The 27,311-nt window shown below is 43.2% G+C and overlaps 1 protein-coding gene across 1 annotated transcript; it reads right to left on the reverse strand.

Annotated features, from left to right (window-relative positions):
- Positions 1–7,609: 7,609 nt before the first annotated feature.
- On the reverse strand, positions 7,610–26,516 carry xk (X-linked Kx blood group (McLeod syndrome)). The gene is made up of 3 exons (XM_034186111.1): positions 26,142–26,516; positions 14,915–15,177; positions 7,610–8,658 (listed from the first exon to the last, which is right to left on the reverse strand). The coding sequence occupies exons 1-3, from the start codon at positions 26,384–26,386 to the stop codon at positions 7,718–7,720; spliced, it is 1,449 nt and encodes a 482-aa protein (XP_034042002.1). The 5' UTR covers positions 26,387–26,516; the 3' UTR covers positions 7,610–7,717.
- Between the last annotated feature and the right edge of the window lie 795 nt (positions 26,517–27,311).

A 27,311-nucleotide genomic window follows, 5' to 3' on the forward strand; every position in this document is an offset into this window, starting at 1 on the left:
GTTCTTTAATTTCCTTACAAACCAGTTATGTTTCCAATTTTCCACCTTTTAATTAGCAACTCCATAAACGCCAGATAAAAATCTATTGTTTGTGCACTAGTCCACTAGAGGGCAGCACAGGACTGTGAGGAGTGTTTGTGATTGGGTTAAAAAATGAAAATGCATGGAATGGTCACAAATATAAATTTATTTTCATGACAGTGTTAATGTGTGTAAGTTTCATACTTGGTTTGGTTTCAAAGGTTTTGTTTATTACATTGGGGTGTTCATGTTTTGCCCGAGGTGCTCGTCCCTCTGCATTTCCATTTGCAAAAAGACTTTCAGTGCATAAAGGAAACAACATATTTTATACATAACAAACAGAAAGGAAACAGAAGCACTTGTTCGGTGTTATCAGTATGAAGACATTCTAATGAAACGCAGACGTGAGTTAAAAAGCTGCAAACACCCAACCAAAGCGCTTTACTTCACATTAAAGGGTCAGAAGCCACTTAAATGCTTTGTAAGTGTGCAAATGTAACATACTTGTGCATTAAAGTGAGGTGTTTGGACACAGAACAGGCTCAGTGTGTGGACGGTCACATCTGTAAGCACAAACATTCCACAGAAGCAGCAGGTATCGTACAATGATAAAGCTCTTACAGCCAAGTTTTTAAAAAGAAAACTTTTTTTTTTCTTGTCATTAAAATCGAGGACACAGAACCCTCATGCATGCATAACCTCATGTCAAAGAGTAAATACAGTCTGAGCCAATGGCTCCTTGTGATCATTAACGCAGCGTGTGTGTGGACAGTTTTTCCAACTGGGAAGAAGTTAAGTGATTGTAAGGAGTTTTGTTAAATGCTGCAGGCTGATGCTGAACATCTGCACCATCTGCTGGGGTTGACAGATAAAGTTGGTGCAACAATTGGTAGTTTGAATTGTAATGGAGTTGACCTCAAAAGTTAGAAATATGCAAATATCTGGTTTTGTAACATCTTTGAGTTGAATAACATCAATGCACAATGTCATGCCCACACTGATGTGCGCACATGAAAATGATGTTCGAGCAGCCTCAGTGGTAACAGGGAAAAGGTGGCACTTCGATTGTGCAGCACTGTTACTGCAGGTGCTATAAAAGCTGCAGCGGTGCATCAGGATCACTGCTGTGGTGCAGACGGACGGCGTCACCCTATTTGTTGCATCTAACGTTCTGCATTTACTTTCAGTGAGACGTCTGGAGGAGGAGGAGGCAGTATGAAAATCAAAACAGGTTAAATGAAAGGCATCAGAGGGCACACCTTGTGCATGAGTTGTGTGCGTTTTAAACTGTATAGGACTTCATATTTAGACTTATTTGCATTGATATTGGAGATATGGTAAATGTGCTTTTTGGGGCTATTTTGTGTTTGACCTTGATCAATCCTTTCCAAATGTTAACATTCTGGACCTAACCCGTGTGTTCACACACACATACACACACAGGAGTGATAAAATAAATACCCTCCCTCGCCACACGTGTGATTAAGGCATGTCTATGTCCATATTTGTTAAGCGTGGGAGTGGAGATTAGCCTTGTGTGTTTGCAGTGGCCAAAAAAGATGTTCTCTTTGCAAATCCTTTTCTTGGTTGTGGATACCAAGCTTTTTCCTTTTGGTGAAATGCTTTGTATCCACAACTATACCCAACACCCCATCCATGCTTGCATTGAACAGTGGAACCAAAACTCATCCCTGATGAATGCCAGTTTTCACTGGGAAAAATTCAGAGATTCAGTCCCCATTTCATTGAGCACTCAGACACAGATCACATGTAAACATGAATGTGTAGACTCCAGGGCCCTCATTTATCAAACCGTGCATAGAAAATTTAAGTACAAATAAATCCATATTTTTCAAACAGGCGCACGGCGGTCATCAGCTGTTGATAAATCCTATGTGTTCTAAACCAGCGTGTGCCTGCATGTTCATGGTCATTTGCATTCAGAAACACCCTCAACTGTATGATATATAATTGATTCGTTAAATTGTAGTAACAGGTGGAAATCTCACTGTTTATTATTGAAGTGACACTATCATGGCAAAGCATTTACCTCTGAATAGTAAATTGATAATCCCCATGGAACACACGCATAATGATACTTTTGAAATGATCGCCATGTTAGTGTCACTGTCACGGAGTTCGCTGAAAGGACTAGGTGTTATAATCCATAATGTTTGCAGCACTTTTTCCAGGAGTTCTTGACAAATGGCAGCTATTAGGCTTTACCAGCGGGACACATTGTCAGTTGTGTGCCTCAGCATCACAGGAAGTTTTGGCCAATTATTACAACATAATACTAATAATTACCTTAAACACTACACTGGCAGCAGCCATTGCTGCCAACTTCTGACTCCTTTCCTCAACGATATTTGTTCAACTATGATGCAGCACCGGCTCTCGACTCCAAACCGGCCAAAATGTGCCACTTGCCCAAGACCATTACTGCCTAGTAGTATCAACAAATTGTGTGTTGCCAGATTGGATGTTTTTCAAAATTATTTATCTTTGGCTGTATTGTTTTTTATGGCACACTAAGCAACCACAACAGTTAAAATACTGCAAAAATATAGGGCGAATGTTTAGTGTAGATTGTGGCCTGTTTCTGTTTTAGCAACTTTAGCAAAAAATAACTTTAAACACTGTTAACCAACAAAAAAGAGGGGGAAAAAAGGAAAAAGAAAACATTGCAAGCTAACATGCCAGGAGCAAAATAGATACATTTTTAGTGCGTAAATCTACCAATGAGAAGACAGAGTTTGGGGCAACCCAAAAAAGAAGTAGAGGACGATCTTCATTTGCTCCTCTCCACAGTGCATCCCCACATCAGCCGCCTGTGTGCGTCAAAGACCCAGACCCGCACTAAACAAGAGGTGAGACTAGATGAGAGACTAAATATGTATAAAAGTTTAATTAATATTTATGTTAAAATGTGTTCGTTATGTCAAAGACTTTTAAAAACACACAGATTTTTAAATGTTAAAAAAGAAATGTTTAAAATATGACAAAAGTTAAAATAAACACGTTTAAAATGTCTGAAAAGGCAGTAAAATGTGTGAAACAATAGAAAGTTCTTTAACCCTTTAACTGTCAACCATTTGGTAGAGCATATTGATATCTATTACATTTTATTGAAAAATGTGAGGATGTTAAAGGATTAAAAATATGTTTAAAATGTTTACAAAGGCTGTAAAATGTGTAAATACATAGGCAGTTCCTTAAAAACACAAATATATTTAAAGGATTGTATTTGTTATTGGTGTCAGACATTGTATCCGCCACAACATATCCAGTCATCTCTTACCTCTCTGGAATAAACTGGCGAGCACTCTAGCGAGAAAGTCAGCACTGATTGCCAACATTAATCAGTACACAATACAATGCGGCATTTTACAATTGAGAATTAATAAACAGATTTTTGTCCTATGTTACTACATCACATTCGTGCATGAGCTCCCGAGAACAAAGTGTCTCCTTGAGGAGTAATGGCGGCCTCCATACCTGCTTATTTGAGAATAATTGTTTAAATTTATGATAACGAAGAGCACAAAACATTTCCTAAAAGTATAAGATTTCCTATAAAGTCCTGAAACTCTTTGTCACATTAAATGAAGTCAAAGGGTGTTTAGTTCACACACGTATGTTTTGTAGGTTTTTGTTGTATGGCTGGGGGGGCCTGGCTGCCGGTTTGTTTGTCATTTGGTTTCCTCCCAGGTGGCGTGCATTTGGGACTGAGTGGCTGTGTTGCTGAGGCTGTTAGGACTTCACCCTGATCACCTGCGACTCGTCAGGACTCACAGCTGAGGTGCATCTGGAGGGATTGGAGTATGTTGGCATTTAAGACTGAAGTGCACAGTGTGTATTTGCCAGAGACTCGACCTTGTGACCAGACGGGTGAGATCGTCGTCTTGGGAGCCATCTCATCAGCAGCGGACGCTGAGAATGTCCAGGTTTGATGCACGGTCTGTGAAAGAGGAGAGGGTGAGGTCTCACGCTCGTCAGCACACTTCCTGAGGTACGTTGGATTTTGTGACTAACAGTTATACAGTCAGTAAATGTGGTGTCCCTCATACCTTATTGTATTGAGCTGTATGTTAGTCATGTATCAGCTTCCACTGCGGTGGTGATTTGTGAACGGGATGTTCCATGCCTGCAGGTTGGAAGCTGATCAGTAATCAAGCCAGGAAGTGTTTGCTGTTTGTACACCTTTAAGTGTTCTGTGTGTAGAGTGTGGACTCACATAATGGTTCCTTCTTTCACAGACTCGGTTGTTGCGGCCACCTGGGGGGTGTCGGCGGGGTCCTTGGGTCCGAAACAGCTTCTGGCTCCGGACCATTAGCGCTGCTGGGAGCGCACCACGCCAGACCGCACCTTTTATTATTATTATGATCACTGTTATGTATTAAATTCAGTTAGCCTTTGTACCGTGCTCTGCTTATTTCATACTGGGTCCTTCAAACGCTGGTCGGTTCTCCGAGCTGCGTCCGACACATAACAGTAGTCTCTGGCCAAACATCACGGACCCAGCGGTAGCAGAGACGGTAACGCGCCGGGAAGGCGGCAGCAGACGTTCAGTGGTTATCCGGATCAGTTGCGGGGCTCTCCGCCCGGAAGGTGCGTGTTTGAGAACCCATTACTGGATACTAATTTGTGCTCTCTTGCAGCCGTGTCCTGTGTTTGTGCCTTATCCGTGGGTCGTGGTGGAGTGTGACTGGCGACAGCTTCGCGTCACACTCCGACCGGATAAGAGGCTTAAACGGGAGCTGCAAGAGTGCGTTTGTAATGGGTTCACGCGCACGGCGGAGCTCTGTTAGCACGGGTCGCTGGGCTTCCTGTGCTACAGTCGTAGCCCCGTTTCCCCGGATAAAAGGTAACTATTGCGTCTGTTGTTTCAGCTCCGGCGTTATTTAGTTGAGCACATTTTGGTTGTTGCACACAGCTGCGCACGAGGATGCAGCTCGTTTGTTTTTGTCACCAAAGGGGGTTTTTCATTTTTTAGCACTCTGGTTCCCCCTTGTGGTGCCTGAATCACGGTACCGTCAAGCTCTTGAGTAGGAACAGGTGTGTTCCATGTGGTTGAGCTTGACGGTATACCTCACTGATTTGTTTTGTGTTGGTTCATTTTGTGTGGGTGTTTTTTGAGTGGGTTTTTGTTTTTTGTTGTCCACTGTTTGTCTGGGGGTGTGATCCTGCAGCCTTTGCTACACAAAAAAAGAAAAGGAAAGACGGGGACCCAAATAACTGTGTGTTGGTCTGTTTTTTTTTTTCTTTGTTTCTTTTTGTTTCCCCCCTCCCCGGGGTTAGATGGAACGGTCCCCTGGGGGGGTGATGGGGTGGTATTTGGGTTGTCTTTCTCTGTTTTTTGTTATGCCCTCTCTTCTCCTCTGACTCCAGCCGGGGGTGCCGTAGTGTCGGCATTGCTGGAGGGGTGCAGTTAGGTTGAGCTGGGCGTTTCCCAGGTGGCCTCTGCACCCGGGAGGGGAGGGGGGGGGGGGTTTGGGGTTTTTGTTTTGTTTTTCCTCACCCAGTTTCCACCCTCAGGGTTTGACTGTGGTGTCCTCTGGGGGGGAGAAGGCGTTGGGTCCATCTAGCCGTGGGCGGCCGGGGCTGGGTCCATTGGTCGTGTGGGGAGGCGTCTCCTGGGGTTGACGAGTGGTCCTCTGGGGGGCGCTGGTAGTCCCCATGGGTGACGGTGGATCCCAGAGGGACCTCGGCCGTGGTTATTACTCCTGGAGCTGGCGGGTGGCCCTCTGGGGGGTGTTGGTCCCTGCGTGTCGTTTGGGGGGGAGGAGGGGGGGGTCTTTTGGCATTTTTGTTTGTGTGTTTACATGTGGGTTGTTTTTCTTTTCTCCCCTTCCCTGGGGTTTGATGGAACGGTCCTCTGGGGGGGGGGGGTGTTTAAGTATTTTTGTTTGTAGGCTTGGGTTTGGGTTGTTTTTCCTTTCTCCCCTTCCCTGGGGTTTGATGGGACGGTCCCCTGGGGAGGGGGGGGGGATGTTTTGGTTGTTTTGTTTTTGACTAATCACACGTTTGGTTAAAGGCTGACCGCACAGGTGTAGGAACTCCTGGCCACACCTGTGCTAAGACTGTTAGAACCAAGGGCAAATATGCAGCCAGTTCGGGCAGTCTGTTGGAGGACGAGCGCGGACGTGGTTTCCAGCCATGGTCCCTGGAGGGGGGTGTTTCTCCTGGGCCAGGTGTGTGTGGTCGCCGGGAGGCTTCCCGTGAGGGTGGGGTACTGTTGTATGGCTGGGGGGGCCTGGCTGCCGGTTTGTTTGTCATTTGGTTTCCTCCCAGGTGGCGTGCATTTGGGACTGAGTGGCTGTGTTGCTGAGGCTGTTAGGACTTCACCCTGATCACCTGCGACTCGTCAGGACTCACAGCTGAGGTGCATCTGGAGGGATTGGAGTATGTTGGCATTTAAGACTGAAGTGCACAGTGTGCATTTGCCAGAGACTCGACCTTGTGACCAGACGGGTGAGATCGTCGTCTTGGGAGCCATCTCATCAGCAGCGGACGCTGAGAATGTCCAGGTTTGATGCACGGTCTGTGAAAGAGGAGAGGGTGAGGTCTCACGCTCGTCAGCACACTTCCTGAGGTACGTTGGATTTTGTGACTAACAGTTATACAGTCAGTAAATGTGGTGTCCCTCACACCTTATTGTATTGAGCTGTATGTTAGTCATGTATCAGCTTCCACTGCTGTGGTGATTTGTGAACTGGATGTTCCATGCCTGCAGGTTGGAAGCTGATCAGTAATCAAGCCAGGAAGTGTTTGCTGTTTGTACACCTTGAAGTGTTCTGTGTGTAGAGTGTGGACTCACATAATGGTTCCTTCTTTCACAGACTCGGTTGTTGCGGCCACCTGGGGGGTGTCGGCGGGGTCCTTGGGTCCGAAACAGCTTCTGGCTCCGGACCATTAGCGCTGCTGGGAGCGCACCACGCCAGACCGCACCTTTTATTATTATTATGATCACTGTTATGTATTAAATTCAGTTAGCCTTTGTACCGTGCTCTGCTTATTTCATACTGGGTCCTTCAAACGCTGGTCGGTTCTCCGAGCTGCGTCCGACACATAACAGGTTTTGACACAATGAAGGTACAACTGTTTGTAACACGATGTATTTAACAATTGTGTGGGTAAGTTGAGGAAATAAAGAACATACGTGGATGAAGTTAGATGCTACGGTAAAGCTTTCTAGTTGCAGTTTCCCTGTTCTACCGCTAGATGCTGTGTGTACGTATGAGAATTGTATGTATAGTACTTTGCGTAGACATGTTTGTAGATATGGTTAAAGATCAAATCTATGCTTACAAGCGGTTGATAAATGGAGGGCCCAGAATTGAAATCAAATACGTTCTAATTCAGAGTTTGAGGTCACTTCAGTGGTTAATGTGAATGCCACCTATGTGTTGTAATTAATTGTTAAATGTTACATTTGTCAAGTAAAAGAGCTGTACATTTTGGAAGTGTCATAAAGCTGGAACCTATTTGATTGTGAGCAAAATGTGATATTTTGGAATCCGTGCTGCTGGAGCACACTAAGCGCATCTCATAGAGGAGATAAATCCATGGATATAGCAAATTAAAATCAGCGCACTTTTCGATGTAAACTTAAGCGATGGCACAGAAGGATCAAAGGTTACAGAGAGAAAAGTTCCTGCCAGACTTTCTCTGGACAATCAGTCCGATCGCCACGTCAAACCGCCGGTTTAAGTGAAACCGTGCGGCTAACGTCACCATTTAATCCACCGACTACATTATCACCAATTTCATTGGTAACGTTGAAGACTGTGTCGTTGACCATGTCATACGTCGTGTCATTGGCTAACTCGCTAGTGTCGTCACTGGCTGTGTCATGGGCTCCGTCATCGACTGGCTCTTTGTAATCGTCGGGGCTTGGCGGCTCCGCGGTGGCTTTTACCATTGGCCTGTCCTGTGGTGATGCGTTGCACATCATGCAGAGAAGACCGGGGCAATCCCAAAGCCCCTGGCTCATGCTGGAGGAGAAGAGCCGCCGGCACGGGTGGAAAAACTGGTAGAAGACCAGCATGAAGAAAATGGCGATGGCGTAGGCCACCAGCAGCTGCAGCACCAGCAGCGGTGCACAAATGAACTCGTAGAAATCCGTCCTGTAGACGTACCACAGCAAGAGCAGAGAGGCATTCTCCACAAAACGCAGCATGTAGTACACCGCCATGCGGTACCAGTTCTGGGACTTATTGATCAGGTCGGGGTCGCTGAGTTTGACCTGGACTGCCGACCAGCAGAACATGTTGATGCCGGCATACAGGAAGGTGAGCAGGCACAGCACGATGGTGGTTCCCACCCTGGTGAGCGTTTTTTCTATGTTCTCCGGGAACGGCGAGTGGCTGTGCCAGAACAGGACCCACGGGTAAAGAAAGAAGACCAGGAAGTTCAGCAGAACCACCGGCAGGACCCAGAGCTGCAGCACGGAGCTGAAGAGAACCAGGACGACGACACGTGTGGCGATCTCAAAGCTGCGCCACAGGAAAATGCAGAGATAAGCCCTGGGCCTGACGTCCACCTCGTAGTCATCGTATTTGATCTTGATGGCCAGGATGTTGCAGCGCAGCGCCCCGTACACGATGGACAGCAGGGAGATCACCATTAGTGTGCCTGGCGAGAAGACAGAGAGGTCACAGTGTGAAATAGGAACGTCAGAGGAGCAAATAAGATGGATGTATTTGTATCGTCTTTTGACTTTGTCCTCATTCTGACAACAGATGTCCTAGTTTGACTCTGTGTGGACCTTCAACGGAAATCTCTCCGGAACAGACCCACTGGTTCTTCTACACACACAGTGAACCGGCAGGGAATCATCAGCCGTAATATCCGAGAGGAGGAGTTATTTAACAGCACTTTGACTCATAACAGCATCACGCTCTTATTTCCAATATGGCACTTAGCTGATCAGCCCATGACACGGCGGAGGTGTGACCTGGCGGACGAGAGCGAGGGATGACTGATGAGGACTGCATCACCCTGAGGATAAAACCAATCAATGTGAGACATGTAGCCCCACCAGCAGATAGGCCGGGCTGCGGGATGTAGACTCAGTCTGTCACATCATGTCAACACGATAACTATTTGGTAACAAATTGTGACATTTGGTACATTTATTGGGAAGAGTCCTGTCATTCATTCACCAAGTTTCATGTCTGCACCTCCAGGGCTTTAGTGCTCCCAGGGATCAAATTTAGAAGTGTGATGATGCTTGCAACTTTTCAACCGTATACCTGATTTTCAAAAATCAGGAACTGTTGGATTTCTTGGTTTACTCCAAGCAGGTCACCTGTAAAGGCTCATTGGTTCCAGGGTTTATCGCTGGATACCGCACCATGAAGCAGACGTGTGTCTAAGACTGTGTCTCAATTCAGGGGCCACATCCTTCGAAGGCTGCATTCATCAGTCACTTTTGTAATAGTAGCATGACTAGACTGACTCATTTCAAAAGCTCCTCCAAATGCAGCCTTCTTTCTCCTGAAAACAAAGGATACAACAGGTGTATCCTCCGCAGCCCAAACAATCCCAAGACCCCTCCCAAAGACAAAACCACTCAACCACTCACTCATCTTCAACTGCTTACTCCAATCAAGGGTCACGGGGGACTGGAGCCTATCCCAGCAGTCATAGACCGTGAGGCTGGGTACACCCTGGACAGGATGCCAGTCTGTCTCAGGGCCACATACAGACAGACAAACACATTCACATCCACACGCACACCTATGGACAATTTAAAGTTTCCAATCCACCTAACCTGCGTGTCTCCACACAGAAAGGCCATGGGTGGGAGTCAAACCCATGACCTTCTTGCTGTGAGGCAACAGTACTAACCACTAATCCACCGTGCTGCCCAAGACAAAACCACTGGTTCCAAAAAAAAACCCCAAAACGGACTATTTCGGGCTCCATATGTAAAGTTATAAATAAGTCATTATAAATAAGTAATGTTTGTAGGTAAAGTATAAATAAGTATTGAAAAATGATTGGTAAACTATGCATTACATACACTATGTATCAGGGATGTCGGACAGAAACAGCTGGACACAAGTGCAGGACTTGACACGGTAGCTCTGGTTTAAAAAGGCGTTTACTGAATAACTCAGTGAGGCAGTCCAAAAAGAGCAAACACATCAGAATTATCAGGCAAAGGCGTGGTCTTTACAAACAGGCAGGTGGTTAAAACACAACATGGCAGCAGGACTTGAAAACACAAACTCAAACACAAACGATCAGGCGAATCATTAGTGCAACCAGTGGGGCTTAAATACACCTTGGTGATGAGCTACAGATTGGAAACACGTGTGTGGAAACATCCAGAAATGGGTGTGGCCCAGACAGAGTGTTACACCTACCACCAAGCACCAAGAGAGACAGCCAAGAGAGATAGGGACATACAAGGCCTAAGCAGGAAATACTCAGCCAGGGAAGACACACAGACAACACAAAATCAACACTAATACTTAAACTAAACATGGCAGACAACAAGAGCACACACAGAACATGACACTATGGTGGTTTCTCGCTTGCAGCTGTCAAGGTTCTGCACTATCTTGGAAGGAAAGATCTTGGAGGGATGCAGCCCCTTAATAGAGACACACCTGCTGAATGGGATGCTTGTCCATCACAGGTTACCAGAACAGGCTGGTTACTATTTATACCTGGATGGACTGGAACGATGCAGATGAAGTGTCTTTTCCCAGTAGAATGACAGATAGCATAACTGGGAATCAAACCACGATGTGCATATTGATAGTCAAACTAGAACCTCACTGACCTTTGCTTTGCTCAAATGGCACCTATGACCTCATACCAGCTTTTCCACCATATTGAATTTTATGTAAATAATTTTCACAAACCACAAATTTTGTCTGATTTTCAAGAAAATTGACACAGTTTACCTTCAGACCCAGACTTACAATTCTGACTATATGGCTAATAAGCCTTCATCTGTCACAGTCAATTGAAACCAACGATGCTGTTGTTAAATAGGAAATGAGGTCATATCTCAGCAAAGCTTTAATGTATCAAAACCAAACTTAGTACATCGATTAAGGACCCCATTGTGAGGAAGCACCAAAAATTAGGTCTCAGAGGGCGCTGCTTGGGACCCTCATGGCTGCTTGCAGCTGTATTCATGCTGTTGCTTCAATTCATATTTGTGGAAGACTTTTGTCTGAAAGTTAATGTAATTAAAATGATCAGCACTGAACTTCCCTCATTAAAGAACAACCTTCATATATACAGTAGTGTTCAGAATAATAGTAGTGCTATGTGACTAAAAAGATTAATCCAGGTTTTGAGTATATTTCTTATTGTTACCTGGGAAACAAGGTACCAGTAGATTCAGTAGATTCTCACAAATCCAACAAGACCAAGCATTCATGATATGCACACTCTTAAGGCTATGAAATTGGGCTATTAGTAAAAAAAAAAAGTAGAAAAGGGGGTGTTCACAATAATAGTAGCCAGTGGTGGGCACAGATAACCAAAAAATTAACTTCAATAATAGATAATCAGATAACTGTAAAGTTATATTCGATAAAGATAAAACAATAAACCACCCAAAAATGTATCGGAAGTTACTAATAACCGATAACAGATCAATTCTAATATTGTCTCTGGTACATTTGCAACTAATAGTAAAACAAATTTAAGTTTTAATGCCACAATAACTTCTACTAATATTAAAAGTAACAACAGACCCACACACTGAGACCACACTTTTGTCTTTGAACATTCTGCCCCTGCTGGAAGCTCTTGTTTACTACAGAGCTCCCAACACAGGCACTCTAAGAGGAGCCATAAAGCCAGCTCTCTATCAATTACAACACTCCAGTCAGGCGGAGGTCTTGAAAAATAAAGTCATGCTGACTTATGGTTTTGATTTATAAATAACATTAATACCGATAGAATAACTCCATTAATGTCAATTCTGTCATTTGTACAAAGTTAAAATATAGCATATATCTTTTAATGTTGAATAATGTACTAATTCTGAGGTTTTGTAACACACACAGACAAATCGCAAAGGATTCTGGGTAAAAGTGCCTCTGCTAAACACTGATTGGTTCAGTCATTCATTATGTAAACCAACACGTTAATGTGACGTCTGTCGTGTGTTGGTGTTCATTTTTTTATTTGTAAAAACAGGCATTTTTACGGAGCCCTGGAAGTGTCATCGCAAAATGTTTTGCATGTGGAGAGAATGTGCACACGTTTTATGATGTTGTAAAACGTGCTTTACACTGTGCGAGATGATTTTTCATGCAGGAATTTTTTGGACCTAGTTTCAGGTTAATAGCGCGTCCTGCATTGTGTAGTGCGTGTACATGGAGTAACAAGCTGCGTTTAACATCTCAGGACCACCTCCTGATCGCCGATCGTATGGTCCAATGAAAATCTAACCTATATGATATTATTCTGGTTGGCCGTCGTGAGGTTATCCTCCTGCTGAAAAGCTACAAGCATCCAACCGCTCACACTGTGCCTGTGCAAACACTGCAGAGCTGTCTTGTAATGTTATTATTATTATTTTTTTTTGCTGTTGTTTTGTTTTTAAACTTCATTTGTAAAAAAAAAAAAAAGCCATTTGCAAAGCCAAAAAGTTGATTTGACAATCATCTGATATAACCGGGGTCAAAACAAATACAACGCTGCCATCTACTGGTTCCCAGATGCTTAGTACTTAGGGCGAATACTGCCATGAACACTAGGTCTTGAAAACAAAATTCCAGATAATCCCTGTCTGCTTCATTTAAAATGCGTGGAATTTAACAAACACAAATACAATAATAACGTCTATAAACCCAGAGAATATATTCAAGAGAGTTTTAGGCACTAGAGTTTAATGCTGTTGTCCGTGGAGCCTGAACAGAGTGTCTGAAATGCATTTGTCCTGTCGTGAACGTGAGATTACATCATCCTACCCATAATACACTGCTGGGCTCAGCATGTGCTCACAAAACCTTAAAAATTAGCACATTACTTTAAAACTAAAACCTATATTTGATATTTTTACTTTATAAAACTTCAGACATGACAGTAATTTTAAATAACTTGTCCAAAATTAGTATGGTTAAAATTTGAACCATAAGTTAAAAATGTATGCCTCTGGATGACTTAGGTGATATTGCCAGCATATCTGTATGAGGTAAGGAATTTTTTTTTTTTTTGACCACTTCTCCTTTGTCTGCAGAAGATAGAGACACTTTTCAAAAAAGCAGCTCTCTTCTGTTTGCAGTTACAAAACTCTGTCTATTACAAAACTTTTAACAGATAGATGCTGAACTGATTTTAAATTTAGAAATGCTTGTCGCTGTTAAGCTTTATCGGTCTAAAAGTTATCGGACAAAAGTTAATCGGAAGATAATTGGTCCGATAATGGTTTTTAAGGTTATCTAAAAAGATAATCCGATAATGAAAACATTATCTTCGATAATTATCTGTTATCGGATTATCGGAACTGTGCCCACCACTGATAGTAGCATCTGCTGTTGACGCTACAAACTCAAAACTATTATGTTCAAACTGCTTTTTTAGCAATCCTGTGAATCACTAAACTAGTATTTATTTGTATAACCACAGTTTTTCATGATTTCTTCACATCTGCAAGGCATTACTTTTGTTGGTTTGGAACCAAGATTTTGCTCGTTTCCTAGTGTGCTTGGGGTCATTGTCTTGTTGAAACACCCATTTCAAGGGCATGTCCTCTTCAGCATAAGGCAACATGACCTCTTCAAGTATTCTGACATATCCAAACTGATCCATGATACCTGGTATGCGATATATAGGCCCAACACCATAGTAGGAGCAACATGCCCATATCATGATGCTTGCACCACCATGCTTCACTGTCTTCACTGTGAACTGTGGCTTGAATTCAGAGTTTGGTGGTCGTCTCACAAACTGTCTGCAATTTTACTCTCATCAGTCCACAAAATATTCCTCCATTTCTCTTTAGGCCAGTTGATGTGTTCTTTGGCAAATTGTAACCGCTTCTGCACATCTTTTATTTAACAGAGGGACTTTGCGGGGGATTCTTGCAAATAAATTAGCTTCACACAGGCGTCTTCTAACTGTCACAGCACTTACAGGTAACTCCAGACTGTCTTTGATCATCCTGGAGCTGATCAGTGGGTGAGCCTTTGCCATTCTGGTTATTCTTCTATCCATTTTGATGGTTGTTTTCCGTTTTCTTCCACGCGTTTTTTTTTTTTTTTTTTTTGTCCATTTTAAAGCATTGGAGATCATTGTAGATGAACAGCCTATAATTTTTTGCACCTGCGTATTAGTTTTCCCCTCTCTAATCAACTTTTTAATCAAACTACGCTGTTCTTCTGAACAATGTCTTGAACGTCCCATTTTCCTCAGGCTTTCAAAGAGAAAAGCATGTTCAACAGGTGCTGGCTTCATCCTTAAATAGGGGACACCTGATTCACACCTGTTTGTTCCACAAAACTGATGAACTCACTGACTGAATGCCACACTACTATTATTGTGAACACCCCCTTTTCTACTTTTTTTTTTTACTAACAGCCCAATTTCATAGCCTTAAGAGTGTGCATATCATGAATGCTTGGTCTTGTTAGATTTGTGAGAATCTACTGAATCTACTGGTGCCTTGTTTCCCATGTAACAATAAGAAATATACTCAAAACCTGGATTAATCTTTTTAGTCACATAGCACTACTATTATTCTGAACACTACTGTATATAACAAACACTTTAAGTCATCTCAGATGTGTTGCTTATAGAGAACTTTGATGAAATGTTGTTGCTATGACAACTTTCATGAAATATGTGAAATGTTAGAAGTCTGGTAGACGTCTTTACAGGTGTTTCTCAGAGTCTCCACCTCCCAGTACCTCACCTCTGCCGATGGACACGCCCCTCTGCAGGACACAGATGTAGAGCTGCAGGGTGAGCTGGGGGGCAGAACCCAGAAAGGCCTGAATGACCGAGGTGCGGGCGAACGCTGCTCGGTGTGTGAACAGTTTCCCCTCCGCCTGCCCCACCTGTCGCTCCACCTCCTCCGATTGACCCACTCGAGGCATCTGCTTCTTCCTGGTGATGCTGACATAAGGCTCCTCCACGCGGCCCACACTGCCATAGATACAGAACGCCTCCAGGCACCTGCAGGACAGCAAACTGTTTCATTTTTTTTCTACTCATAAATGTTGTGTGTTGGGGGGGTTTGGCTGGACTTTTTGGTGTTCTTTTCTTTTCTTTGCTCTCCAGGTGGTATGCAAACTGATTTATTGTCTGTGGAGAAGGTGCTGGCAGAAGAGTCCTTCACCCTCATCAACGTGATATGCAGCACCTGTGGGTGATGCTCATGTGCAACCTTAAAGACTTTCAGCTGAAGCAGATAATGAGATGGAGTTCTGCATTTAAGCCATGTGTGATTCAAGCAGAATTGCCGGGAACGCGACCTTGTGATGTTCGTTTGTGAGACGCTGAGGACCGTGCCTGGGTTTGACACATCGTGCCTGTGAAGGAGGACGGGTGAGGGACACATGCTGTCAGCACACATCAGAGGTGATGATTGTCTGAATAAGTGTTAACAGTAATTTGGTATTTTGTTATGCAGTATATGTGAATATTGATGAGAGTTGTGCAGCTTGCTTCTCACGGCCGTGGCGTGCGGACAGATGATCCTCCACCTGTTGTGAGAAGCTGCTCATTTACATAAAGCTTAAATTCAGACCTGAATGTGTTGCTGATAGTGTGTGCCTTTGAAGGATATTAGTTGTAGCTGCTGACTTACCTCACCTTTTCTATCCTTCACAGAGTCGGTTTGTCGTGTCCACCTGGGGGGTGTTTGGTGGTGAACGTGGGTCCAGAGGCGCCGGGCTTCGATCCCTTTGGGCGCTGGAGAGCGCGCCGTCCTTCACTCCGCCAGACAGACGCGTTTTATGTTTGTACACCGAGTATTGCACAAAAGGGGGAAAATAAATTGTTTTGTTATTGGAACCACTTTCGGGTTATTTAGCGCTGGGTTCAGTCAGACGCAGGTCTGCTCCTCAAGCCGCGTCGGCACATAACAATAAATCCTGAAATTCAGTCCGTGCACCTGGCTGCTGCTCCTCAGGTGCACTCAGAGCGAGATACAGTTATTTTTGACTTCAAGCTATTTTTATAGGAAACAGGGCAGCTGCAATTGAAAGTGGACATTTTCCCATCCAGCTTTGTGGTTGTTTTCCTACTTTGGATGTTATTCGCGTTAGCCTCTCCTCCGCTGTGAGGAACTGTTACCGGTTACTTCACACTCATTGGTGGTGCCGACAAAAGTCAGCAAGCTCACACAATCAGAGTTAAATGAATTTGAACTTCAGATGCCCTGTGCATCTGCAGTACATCTGCCATTCCACGTGACACAAAACTGTCATGTAACACACTGTGTACACAGTAATGGAGATGGGGGCAAAATACAGTCCTGATCCACTTTTTTTTATCCGTCCCACCTGCCCGTAGTTGCCCAGAGTCTCTACAGTGGATCCAGTACAGATCCACCGCTGGTTTCGGCACAAATTTTACACCAGATGTCCTTCCTGATTCTGACACAACTCCAGTTCTACATGGAGAAACCTGCTCAATGTTCCTGGTGTTCCCACGTGGTCTCCCACCCAAGTACTTAGTACCTGGTCAGAAGAATTAACACCCCTAAATTTGATGTACAGAATTTAAAATGTGCTCAGAAATAAACTTAAATTAATCTCTCTTTTTTTGTCTGTAATTTTATTTCAGTATATTAAAACAAAAATGTGTTGTTGGTCAATTACAAAATTGCAAAATTAAACATTCCAAATATAGAACATTGGTTAGTAGGTACCTTCATACACGCTCACAAAAATCAAAGATTCATTTTGTGTTTGTCAATTATTACTTCATTATTTAGCAATATAAAATTAACTGATTATTCAGCCAACAATATATATTTTTTATTGCGTGTACCCACCTTTTGTGAACCAAACACTTTGCATTTTCGGTGCTGACACATCTGCATCTTCTGTTGGCGTTATCTCTTAGTGGATGCATTTTAATCTGAAGTACACAGAGTTCACCCGTAATATAATGTGCAACATAAATTAAATTACCTCATCTGGTAAAACACTGATCCACTCTGAGTGGGTTTAATCAACAAGAGTGTTAAAAGCCAGATTGTTTGTCAGGATTCACAACACCAGAGCGACATGCAGATTAAAAGCTTTGTAGTTTTGATTTCATTTATTTATTTAAAGTGCAGGTATGGTCATGACTGAGAAACTTGTACCAGATCAGCTGTGGTGACCCCAAGCAACTGGAGGCAGCCGAAAATAAATAAATAAAATGGGAAGTTCAACATTTTTAAACCTATTTTTTATGTTTTGCTGTTCATTTTTTCACTTGGGACAAAATTTAATTTCATCAACCTGCTGTATAACGGAACGCAAGGGGCTAGCTAAACACAGAGTAAAACATTTGTTGCCACTGAACTAGAAGTGGGCAGATCAATCCTAATATTGATAATATCAATACCAACGCTGGTATTGATAATGAATGATCCCCGTGTAAAAAGATCGATACTCAAGCTTTTTTTCTCTCCCGCACGCACTGACTGCTGCACATGCAGATTCATCAAAGTCTACTCTCTGTCTGTAAGAGCAGCGCTGCTCTGTGTCACACAACACGGAGCAGCGCACCATTGAATTGTGGTTTGTCAGCCCTCTACCTCAGGAGATTTTGTTTTAAGTTGTGTTGAGTGATTTTTTTGTTAATGTTGATTGTGATAATAAATATTTTGTTGTCACGTACAATGTTTGGCGAAATTCTATCCTAGGTCTTTTGGATCCTTTGGATCTATGAAGCTTAAATGTGAAAAAGTATCGCTATCGGTATCGGCGATACTGGGCCTGTATTTACTTGGTATCGGATCAATACCAAAATTCCCGGTATCGCCCACCTCTACACTGAACAGGTGGAAATGCCATTAGATGTGTCTGGAGACATGGAGAGGATCTTTAGGGAGATAAATGTGAACATGTTTACCTCACTAAATAGAAAGAAACTTTTTAAAATGACCAAGCGTGTACCAGTTCCTGCGAATATCCAGCAACTTCGCACAGCCATTGAAGAGGAGTGGACCAACATTCCACAGGCCACAATTGACAACCTGATCAACTCTATGCGAAGGAGATGTGTTGCACTGCATGAGGCAAATTGTGGTCACACCAGATACTGACTGGTATCCCCCCCAATAAAACAAAACTGCACCTTTCAGAGTGGCCTTTTATTGTGGGCAGTCTAAGGCACACCTGTGCACTAATCATGGTGTCTAATCAGCATCTTGATATGGCACACCTGTGAGGTGGGATGGATTATCTCAGCAAAGGAGAAGTGCTCACTATCACAGATTTAGACTGGTTTGTGAACAATATTTGAGGGAAATGGTGATATTGTGTATGTGGAAAAAGTTTTAGATCTTTGAGTTCATCTCATACAAAATTGGAGCAAAACCAAAAGTGTTGCGTTTATATTTTTGTTGAGTGTATATAGCTAGCAGGGGTGGTGGCCAAGTGGTTAATGCGCTTGGTTTCAGTGCAGAAGGTTCCGGGTTCAAATCCCACCCCTGCCACATTTCTCCATGTAATGTGCAGTTGCGTCAGGAAAGGCATCCGGCGTAAAACCTGTGCCAATTCAACATGTAGATCCACCTTGGATTTGCTGTGGTGACCCAGAGTGCAAACAAGGGAGCAGCCGAAGGGACTTAATTTTTACCAATTATATAGCTAGCTGCTTACCTTAGTCTGTTTTGCAACATCCCTCGATGCCTGCATGCAGCAGTTGCAGCAGATGATCATTTCTTCTTTTAAACCACAAATTGATGGAAGATAATAAAGAGAATGTTAAAGATAGACCAACCCCACCCCACCCCAATAAAGGAGACAACTTTTGTTCTTTGCCTCAGTTCAACAATTTACGGATTAAATGTCTGGTGGATTCCCAAGATTTATTAAGATTAATTTTCTTTAATCTTCTATTTTTCAAGGGAAGGGTTCACTAGTCTGAAGGCTGGCTGTCAACAGTGGAATCTTCAGTCCTTCTCAGTCTGACTGTCCCTCCACAGGTGGTAATACAACAATTCTGCATAAGAAACACTTTCAATACCTTAAATCCCACGTGTGATCCACTTGCATATACTTATTATTTATTTCTGTATTGTAACTTGTGTGGTTCTGGGTACTCCATTATGTTGTTTCACTGTTGCAAATGTTTGTTGAAATGTAGAGATGTTTGTTGTTTGATTTGTCAATAAAATTTGCTTTAAAATAAGTTTTTTATTTTCATTTTTTTGGAATTCAAACCTCTGGCTCAGACTTACTGCATGTGCAGGGCATTATGGGAAGTTGTGAAACTGCCTATAGTCGTGTAGCAGCGCTGCTGTCTACTAAGGCATTACAAGTCGACTGTTGATGCGCTCAGTTATCCTGTGAAGGTGTTTGTGTTCTAAATCAAAACTGCATTGATGAATTTCATTTTTGTCCTGAGTGAAAACACAAACTCCACAACGTCTAAATACAAAGCTCAGGTTGGAATAATGCTGAACTTCCCCTTTAAAGAAGGTTCCAGGTTATCAAATATTAAGATTTTCTCTTGTTTTCTATTTTCTTTGCCATAACACATTGAATATTTTGATTTACTTATTTATTTTTGTAATTATCAGGGTCAGTGGCACCAAGTGGGTGGACACAAATCCAAAACTCAAACACAGAAGGGTCAAGTTAAAAAGGTTTTGCTGTAGGTACTGGCGGGGTTCGGTGCACAAGAAGGAAGTCCAAAATCAGCAACGGTATCAGAAACATCAGGCAGAAACAGGGGTCCAAAAACAGGCGAGCAGTTCAAAAACACAGCAGGGCAATCCAGACAAAACTCAGAAGAAAAGGCTGGCCGCGAAGGCAGTGAGGCACAATGATCAGGCAGGGAAAGAGTGAACAACGTGAGGCTTAAATACAGAGAGATAATGAGCAGAAGATGAGGAACAGGTGTGAGGTAAAGATCCAGGGCGTGGGAGTGGAAAGACAGAAGGAAACTCCCACCACCAAGCACCAAGTCAAAGACAAGAGAAAGCAGTGAAGCAAAACCCAAGCAGGAACAAAAATAACAGAAAAACATAACACAAGACATTATAGTCCCAATCCTGACAGTAATCTTGGCAAACTAAACAAATAAACTGGAACTGGCACTTTAAATTTTTACTACTACTTGCCATTTTGCATTTTAACTGATAAATCACTTAAAAAATTAATCAATTAATTCTACAAATAAATATTAAAACCAACCAGTTATGAAAATAATTATTACATCTGCCAAGGATGTAATAAAATCATCAGCATTTATTTATTTGTCTGTTTGTTAGTCTGTTTGTTAGCAGGATTACATCAAAACTACTTCACGGATTTTGAGGAAATTTGAAAAACAGATAGATATTAGACCAAGGAAAACTCCACTGAAGTTTGGAGGTGATTCGTATCTGGACCGGCGGATGTCAGAAAATCTCAGTTTGCTCTTGTTTTCAAATTTCATATTATAATAAAAGCAACAATGTGCATATTATTATATTTTCTAGGACAGAACACACTTAACTTTTTAACAAGTGTTTGATGATTAACTGCACAATTCATTTCAGAATTAGTGTACGAGGTCTGTCCATAAAGTATCGTACCTTTTTATTTTTTTTAAACTAAATGGATTTGATTCATATGTTTTTACGTCAGACAAGCTTGAACCCTTGTGCGCATGCGTGAGTTTTTCCACGCCTGTCGGTGACGTCATTCGCCTGTGAGCACGCCTTGTGGAAGGAGTGGTCCCACCCCGTCGTCGGATTTTCATTGTCTGGAAATGGCGGAATGATTTGGGGTTTTTTCCATCAGAATTTTTTCAGAAGGTGTTAGAGACTGGCACGTGGAAACTATTCGAAAAATTTATCTGGCTTTTGCTGAAAATTTTGCGGGCTTCACAGAGAATAAGGTCTGTTAGTACAGCTTTATGGACCCCTTTAAGGACGCTCGGCGCCGCGCTCCGAGCTGCGACGACACGGCACAAGCCACCAGACCATTTCTGAGCTGATGGCTCTGTGGATACGAGACCGTCGTGTGCTCTTTCTTTGGTTATCACAAGAGCTGGACATCAGCCATTTTCCAGCAGATTTCACTTTTAATAAGAGATTTTGTCATGGAAAGCCGTGCGTCACGACCGATTCGCTTTGGAAGCGAGACAAAGGAACACCTCCATTTCGGCGTGTCAGAGGACAAGTTTGGACATGTCCAGCTCTCCACAATTTCACTGATACTTACTGGACTGGTAAGCATTGAAAGCTGAGATAGACATGTCCAAACGTGTCCTCTGACACACCGAAACAGAGGTGTTCCTTTGTCTCACTTCCAAAGCGAATCGGTCGTGACGCGCGAAGCCTCTGCGCGGCTTTCCATGACAAAATCTCTTGTTAAAAGTGAAATCTGCCGGAAAATGGCTGATGTCCAGCTCTTGTGATAACCAGAGAAAGAGCACACGACGGTCTCGTATCCACAGAGCCATCCGTTTAGAAATGGTGCGGTGGCTTGTGCCGCGTCGTCACAGCTCGGAGCGCGGCGCGCCGAGCGTCCTTAAAGGGGTCCTTAAAGCTGTAGTAACAGTCCTTATTCTCTGTGAAGCCCGTAAAATTTTCACCGAAAGCCAGATAAATTTTTCAAATAGTTTCCAGGCGCCAGTCTCTAACAGCTTCTGAAAAAATTCTGATGGAAAAAAACCCCAAATCATTCCGCCATTTCCAGACAATGAAAATCCAACGACAGGGCGGGACCACTCCTTCCACAAGGCGTGCTCACAGGCAAATGACGTCACTGACAGGCGTGGAAAAACTCACGCATGCGCACAAGGGTTCAAGCTTGTCTGACGTAAAAACATATGAATGAAATCCATATAGTTTAAAAAAAAAATAAGGTACAATACTTTATGGACAGACCTCGTATGTGTGTGTTTGTTTATGTGACAGATTAAAGATTTATGGCTGAAATGTGTAAATCGTCGCCGATGCCTCACTGCCGATTTGGGATGACTCGGGGCCGAGGAGTTTATGGTTTCATCGTCGGTGCTGCTGTGATCACACTAAAGCAGACAGTCGTCACAGTCTGTGAGTTTTAAATAAACTTGACACTGAAGTGTTTTTCAGGCCCAGTGTCATTTCCCCAAGAAGAGGAAGCGCCGCCGTGCTGTCACTGCCCAACATTCCCTCTTCTGGTTGTGTTGTCAGAGATAAGAAGCTTGCAGCAACACGTGCTATTCTCAGATCAGCTCTTCACTCGAGGTTCAGCGAGGAAGCCATAAGATAACTGTTGGACCGCACACCAGAGGGGAAGTGGGTCGAGTCGGGTCACGTCTACAGGGGCCCGACGTGAGAAATTAATAGAGAGCAAACTGTGAGTGATTCAACACAACATCTGTTCAAGTGGGCAAAATAAATCAAATTAAATTAAACAAAAGTAAAAAATAAAACAAACTAAACACGTCTGTGCCACATCCAGTTCTTAGCACGCAACTTCCAGCCTTGTTGGCTAAAAACATTCACACTCGGTTTTCCCAAACTGCGTATATTCAGTGTAATTATGTGTTAAGTGCATTAGAATGTCTGCTTTATTTCAATATAATCATATTTTTAAAAATAACAGATTTTTACTCTCTATGTCAGATTTTTGTTGTGTCACTCGTTTACAGTCACCGGGGTGTTTTCTTTTCTCAACAGCATGGAAGATTCCACAAACGGAGAGAGAACAATTTTAGACTGTTTTAAGGAACTACCAGCAGAAGAAGAAGAAAGAAAGAAAGAAGAAGAGGAAGAGTCCTATATATAGGCCCAAAGACCCATTGGTGCTGGTGATTATGTCCAGATTCTGTAGCATTAAGTGGATGAGAAAGTCCTCCTGGATGGGACGCCAGTTCGACACAGGTTACCGTCCCAGCTGAGGTTGGTTCCCATTTACAGCTGAGTGGACTGATGAATTAGAAGGAAAGGTGATGTAACACAGTGGTAAACATACCACAGTCCCAGCTTTTTTGAAATGTGTTGCAGGCATCCATTTCAAAATGAGCAGATATTTGCACAAAACAATAAATGTTATCAGTTTGAACATTAAATATCTTGTCTTTGTGGTGTATCCAGTTGAATATAGGTTGAAGAGGATTTGCAAATCATTGTATTCTGTTTTTATTTACATTTTCACAACATCCCAACTTCATTGGAATTGGGGTTGTATGATGCCACAAGCTTGGTGCACCTATCTTTGGGCAGTTTTGTCCATTTCTCTTTGCAGCACCTCTCAAGCTCCATCAGGTTGGATGGGGAGCATCAGTGCAAAGCCATTTTCAGATCTCTCCAGAGATGTTCAATCAGATTCAGGTCTGGGCTCTGGCTGGGCCACTCAAGGACATTCACAGAGTTGTCCTGAAGCCACTTTTTCCCTCAATCCTGACTAGTCTCCCAGTTCCTGCTGCTGAAAAACATCCCCACAGCATGATGCTGCCACCACCATGCTTCACTATAGGGATGGTGCCTGGTTTCCTCCAAACATAACACTTGGCATTCACACCAGACTTAAATCTTTGTCTTGTCAGACCAGAGAGTTTTGTTTCTTGTGGTCTGAGAGTCCTTCAGGTGCCTTTTGGCAAACTCCAGGTGGGCTGCCATGTGCCTTTTACTAAGGAGTGGCTTCTGTCTGGCCACTCTACCACACAAGCCTGACTGGTGGATTGCTGCAGAGATGATTGTTCTTCTGAAAGGTTCTCCTCTCTCCACAGAGGAATGCTGGAGATCTGACAGACTGACCATCAGATTCATGGTCACCTCCCTGACTAAGGCCCTTGTCCCTGATCACTCAGTTTAGACAGTTGGCCAGCTCTAGGAAGAGTCCTGGTGGATCTGAACTTCTTCCGTTTATGGAGGATGGAGGCCACTGTGCTCATTGGGACCTTCAAAGCAGCAGAAATGTTTCTGTACCCTTCCCAAGATTTGTGCCTTGAGACAATCCTGTCTCAGAGGTCTACAGACAATTCCTTTGACTTCATGCTTGGTTTGTGCTCTGATGTACACTGTCAACTTTTCTGTTGCTTTTGCCATTTTTCTCGTTTGTCTGCAGATTTTTTTGGTGGTGTTATACGAGGGCTGTCAATAAAGTAACGGTCCTTTTTATTTTTTTCAAAAACTATATGGATTTCATTCATATGTTTTTACGTCAGACATGCTTGAATCCTCGTGCGCATGCGTGAGTTTTTCCACGCCTGTCGGTGACGTCATTCGCCTGTGAGCACTCCTTGTGGGAGGAGTCGTCCAGCCCCTCGTCGGAATTCCTTTGTCTGAGAAGTTGCTGAGAGACTGGCGCGTTGTTTGATCAAAATTTTTTCTAAACCTGTGAGACACATCGAAGTGGACACGGTTCGAAAAAGTAAGCTGGTTTTCAGTGAAAATTTTAACGGCTGATGAGAGATTTTGAGGTGATTCTGTCGCTTTAAGGACTTCCCACAGTGCGAGACGTCGCTCAGCGCTCTCAGCCGCCGTCGTCAGCCTGTTCAAGCTGAAAACCTCCACATTTCAGGCTCTATTGATCCAGGACGTCGTGAGAGAACAGAGAAGTTTCAGAAGAAGTCGGTTTCAGCATTTTATCCGGATATTCCACTGTTAAAGGAGATTTTTTTAATGAAAGACGTGCGGACGGGTCCGCGCGTCGGGACGCAGCCGCCGCGACGCTCCGCCACAGGAAAAACACCTCTGTTGAAAGCCTTAAGGACAAGTTGGAACATGTCCTGCCTGTTAAACAATTTCTCATATACTCACTCCACTGAAACCCATCAAAAGCCGCCTGGATTTTACAAATGGTTATCAACACGGAGGTGTTTTTCTCTCATCAGCCGTTAAAATTTTCACTGAAAACCAGCTTAATTTTTCGAACCGTGTCCACTTCGATGTGTCTCACAGGTTTAGAAAAAATTTTGATCAAACAACGCGCCAGTCTCTCAGCAACTTCTCAGACAAAGGAATTCCGACGAGGGGCTGGACGACTCCTCCCACAAGGCGTGCTCACAGGCGAATGACGTCACCGACAGGCGTGGAAAAACTCATGCATGCGCACGAGGGTTCAAGCATGTCTGACGTAAAAACATATGAATGAAATCCATATAGTTTTTGAAAAAAATAAAAAGGACCCTTACTTTATTGACAGCTCTCGTATATATATACGAGTATATATATCATTTGTTTTAATTAAACAGTCCGATTCCCCTGGTCCGCACCAGTTCTAAGTCAGCTGCTAGGCGCGGTTTTATAATGTATGGTTATAATATATATATATATATATATATATAGTTATAATATCAAAAGTCACATGAATAATTTTACAATTTTGTTATCAACAGTTGCAGAAACTCATCAAGTTTTTTTCTTTTGCAGATTCTTCTTCAAAATTGCAAAATTATTCATGTGACTTTTGATATTATACATATTTGAAATCAAGGAGTGTTTTTGTGTTCACCCTGTATATATATATATATATATATATATATATATATATATATATATATATATATATATATATATATATATATATATATATATGTGTGTGTGTGTGTGTGTGTGTGTGTGTGTGTGTGTGTGTGTGTGTGTGTGTGTGTGTTTGTACTTTATATTGCCCAAATAAATCCAAATGAGTCAAAAATAACAATGTAAAAAAAAAAACTAGTTTAAAGGAAGCTCATGTAATTTCTTACAGACCACGTGACATCGACGCCAAAAACGTTCAGTTTGCTCTAATAAATACAGTTTTAAAGGATCAAGTCGCCACATGTATCGATTATCAAACAGTCGTCCGGTGTATCAGTTCCAGCTGTTTGCTGCAGACTCGCCAGCTGAAACAGGCAGAGCAGGGGGCTTGGAACATTATTGATCGTCGATCAGAGTATTGATCAGCAGTGCCTGATGTTAACACACTGCATCATCCCCGACGTTTGTGCGCAGACAAACCGCACCGTCACCGTGATGCGTTCACAGTCCGTCCGACGGACGGCGCACTGACCTGACGATGGGTCCGAGCTGCAGGATGTGCAGCAGCAGCACCAGCGGTCTGTCCCGGCTAAGGTCCCGGTGAATGAAGGTGAGAGTCAGCTGCACCAGCACGGACGGAACCAGCGTGAAGAGCAGCGTCAGCGCCTGCCAGATCTGGTCACCGGCTGAGCGGTACGTGGAGCTCAGGTACAGAGCCGCCGTGGTCTCGGCCGTGAACAGAGACACCGACACAAAGATGGAGCTGGGGAGTCTCATCCTCTCTCACTCCGCCATGGAGGAAGCCGCAGCGCGCTGCTGGGCTCCGGGTCCGCACGTCCATAGCACCGAGCGTCCGGACGAGGGGGCGCTGTTGTTGGCGCAGCACGCCGCCACAGCTCCATGCACGGTGACGCGCGGCGGGATGTGGCACAGCCGTGTGCAGTAGCGCGCACAGCCTGCAGAGGGCGCGGACACACAGGCGGCCGCGGGACTGCAGACCACCGACACAGGACGACCAGCTTTTAAAGTCCTGTCCCAAATATTACTGCAGATATGCTTTAAAAACTACATTTAATCAAATCATGTCTTTGCCTCAATTACTGAGCAGGGGCGTAGGCAGAGCGGGGCCTCAGCACTCAGACTCACTCATTCTTTTGTTTAGCATGAGGAACATCATTTACTTTGCCTAAACCTTTGCATAGTACTGTACAAGTATATGTCACTCTTTATTTGATAGATTTGTCAACAATGACAGTTAAAAGTTAAAAAAAGACCTGCAAGAAAACAATAAATTGTGTAAAGTGTGTAAATGGTTATAAGCTTGAGTCTCTTCATGTACAAATAAATGTTTCTGAATGCTTTAAATGACACCACAGCATATTTTCAGATAATAACAAAATTAAGCAGATATAGTCAATGTAATATAGGTAAACCAGTAGCTTCTTCACAAATACTGACTTTATTAAACTGTATAAATCAGGTGACTCTGTGGGACAGAAGGATCTGGACTACCATCATATAGACTGGGGTCTTATTCCAGATCAGTCGACTTGTGTGGCATCCTGTCCATTTGCATTTGATGACTGAGGTGTTGATTCAGCTCTGTGTTCATTTTTAACACCCTCTCAATTAAGTTGTATGAACTATATTGAAATATTTCTAAGATATTTTCTCATGCGCATTTGTTTAAAGGAGCTTGACA

Source organism: Thalassophryne amazonica, chromosome 14 (genome assembly GCF_902500255.1).
Source record: "Thalassophryne amazonica chromosome 14, fThaAma1.1, whole genome shotgun sequence".
NCBI classification, from domain to species: domain Eukaryota; kingdom Metazoa; phylum Chordata; class Actinopteri; order Batrachoidiformes; family Batrachoididae; genus Thalassophryne; species Thalassophryne amazonica.

Excerpts from the sequence above, each read along its gene's own strand:
- xk (XM_034186111.1), bottom strand. The coding sequence starts at position 26,386 with ATGAGACTCCCCAGCTCCATCTTTGTGTCGGTGTCTCTGTTCACGGCC. Across the intron at positions 15,178-26,141 it reads CAGCTCGGACCCATCGTCAG|GTGCCTGGAGGCGTTCTGTA; the intron begins GTCAGTGCGCCG and ends GCTGTCCTGCAG. Across the intron at positions 8,659-14,914 it reads GGGCGTGTCCATCGGCAGAG|GCACACTAATGGTGATCTCC; the intron begins GTGAGGTACTGG and ends TCTTCTCGCCAG.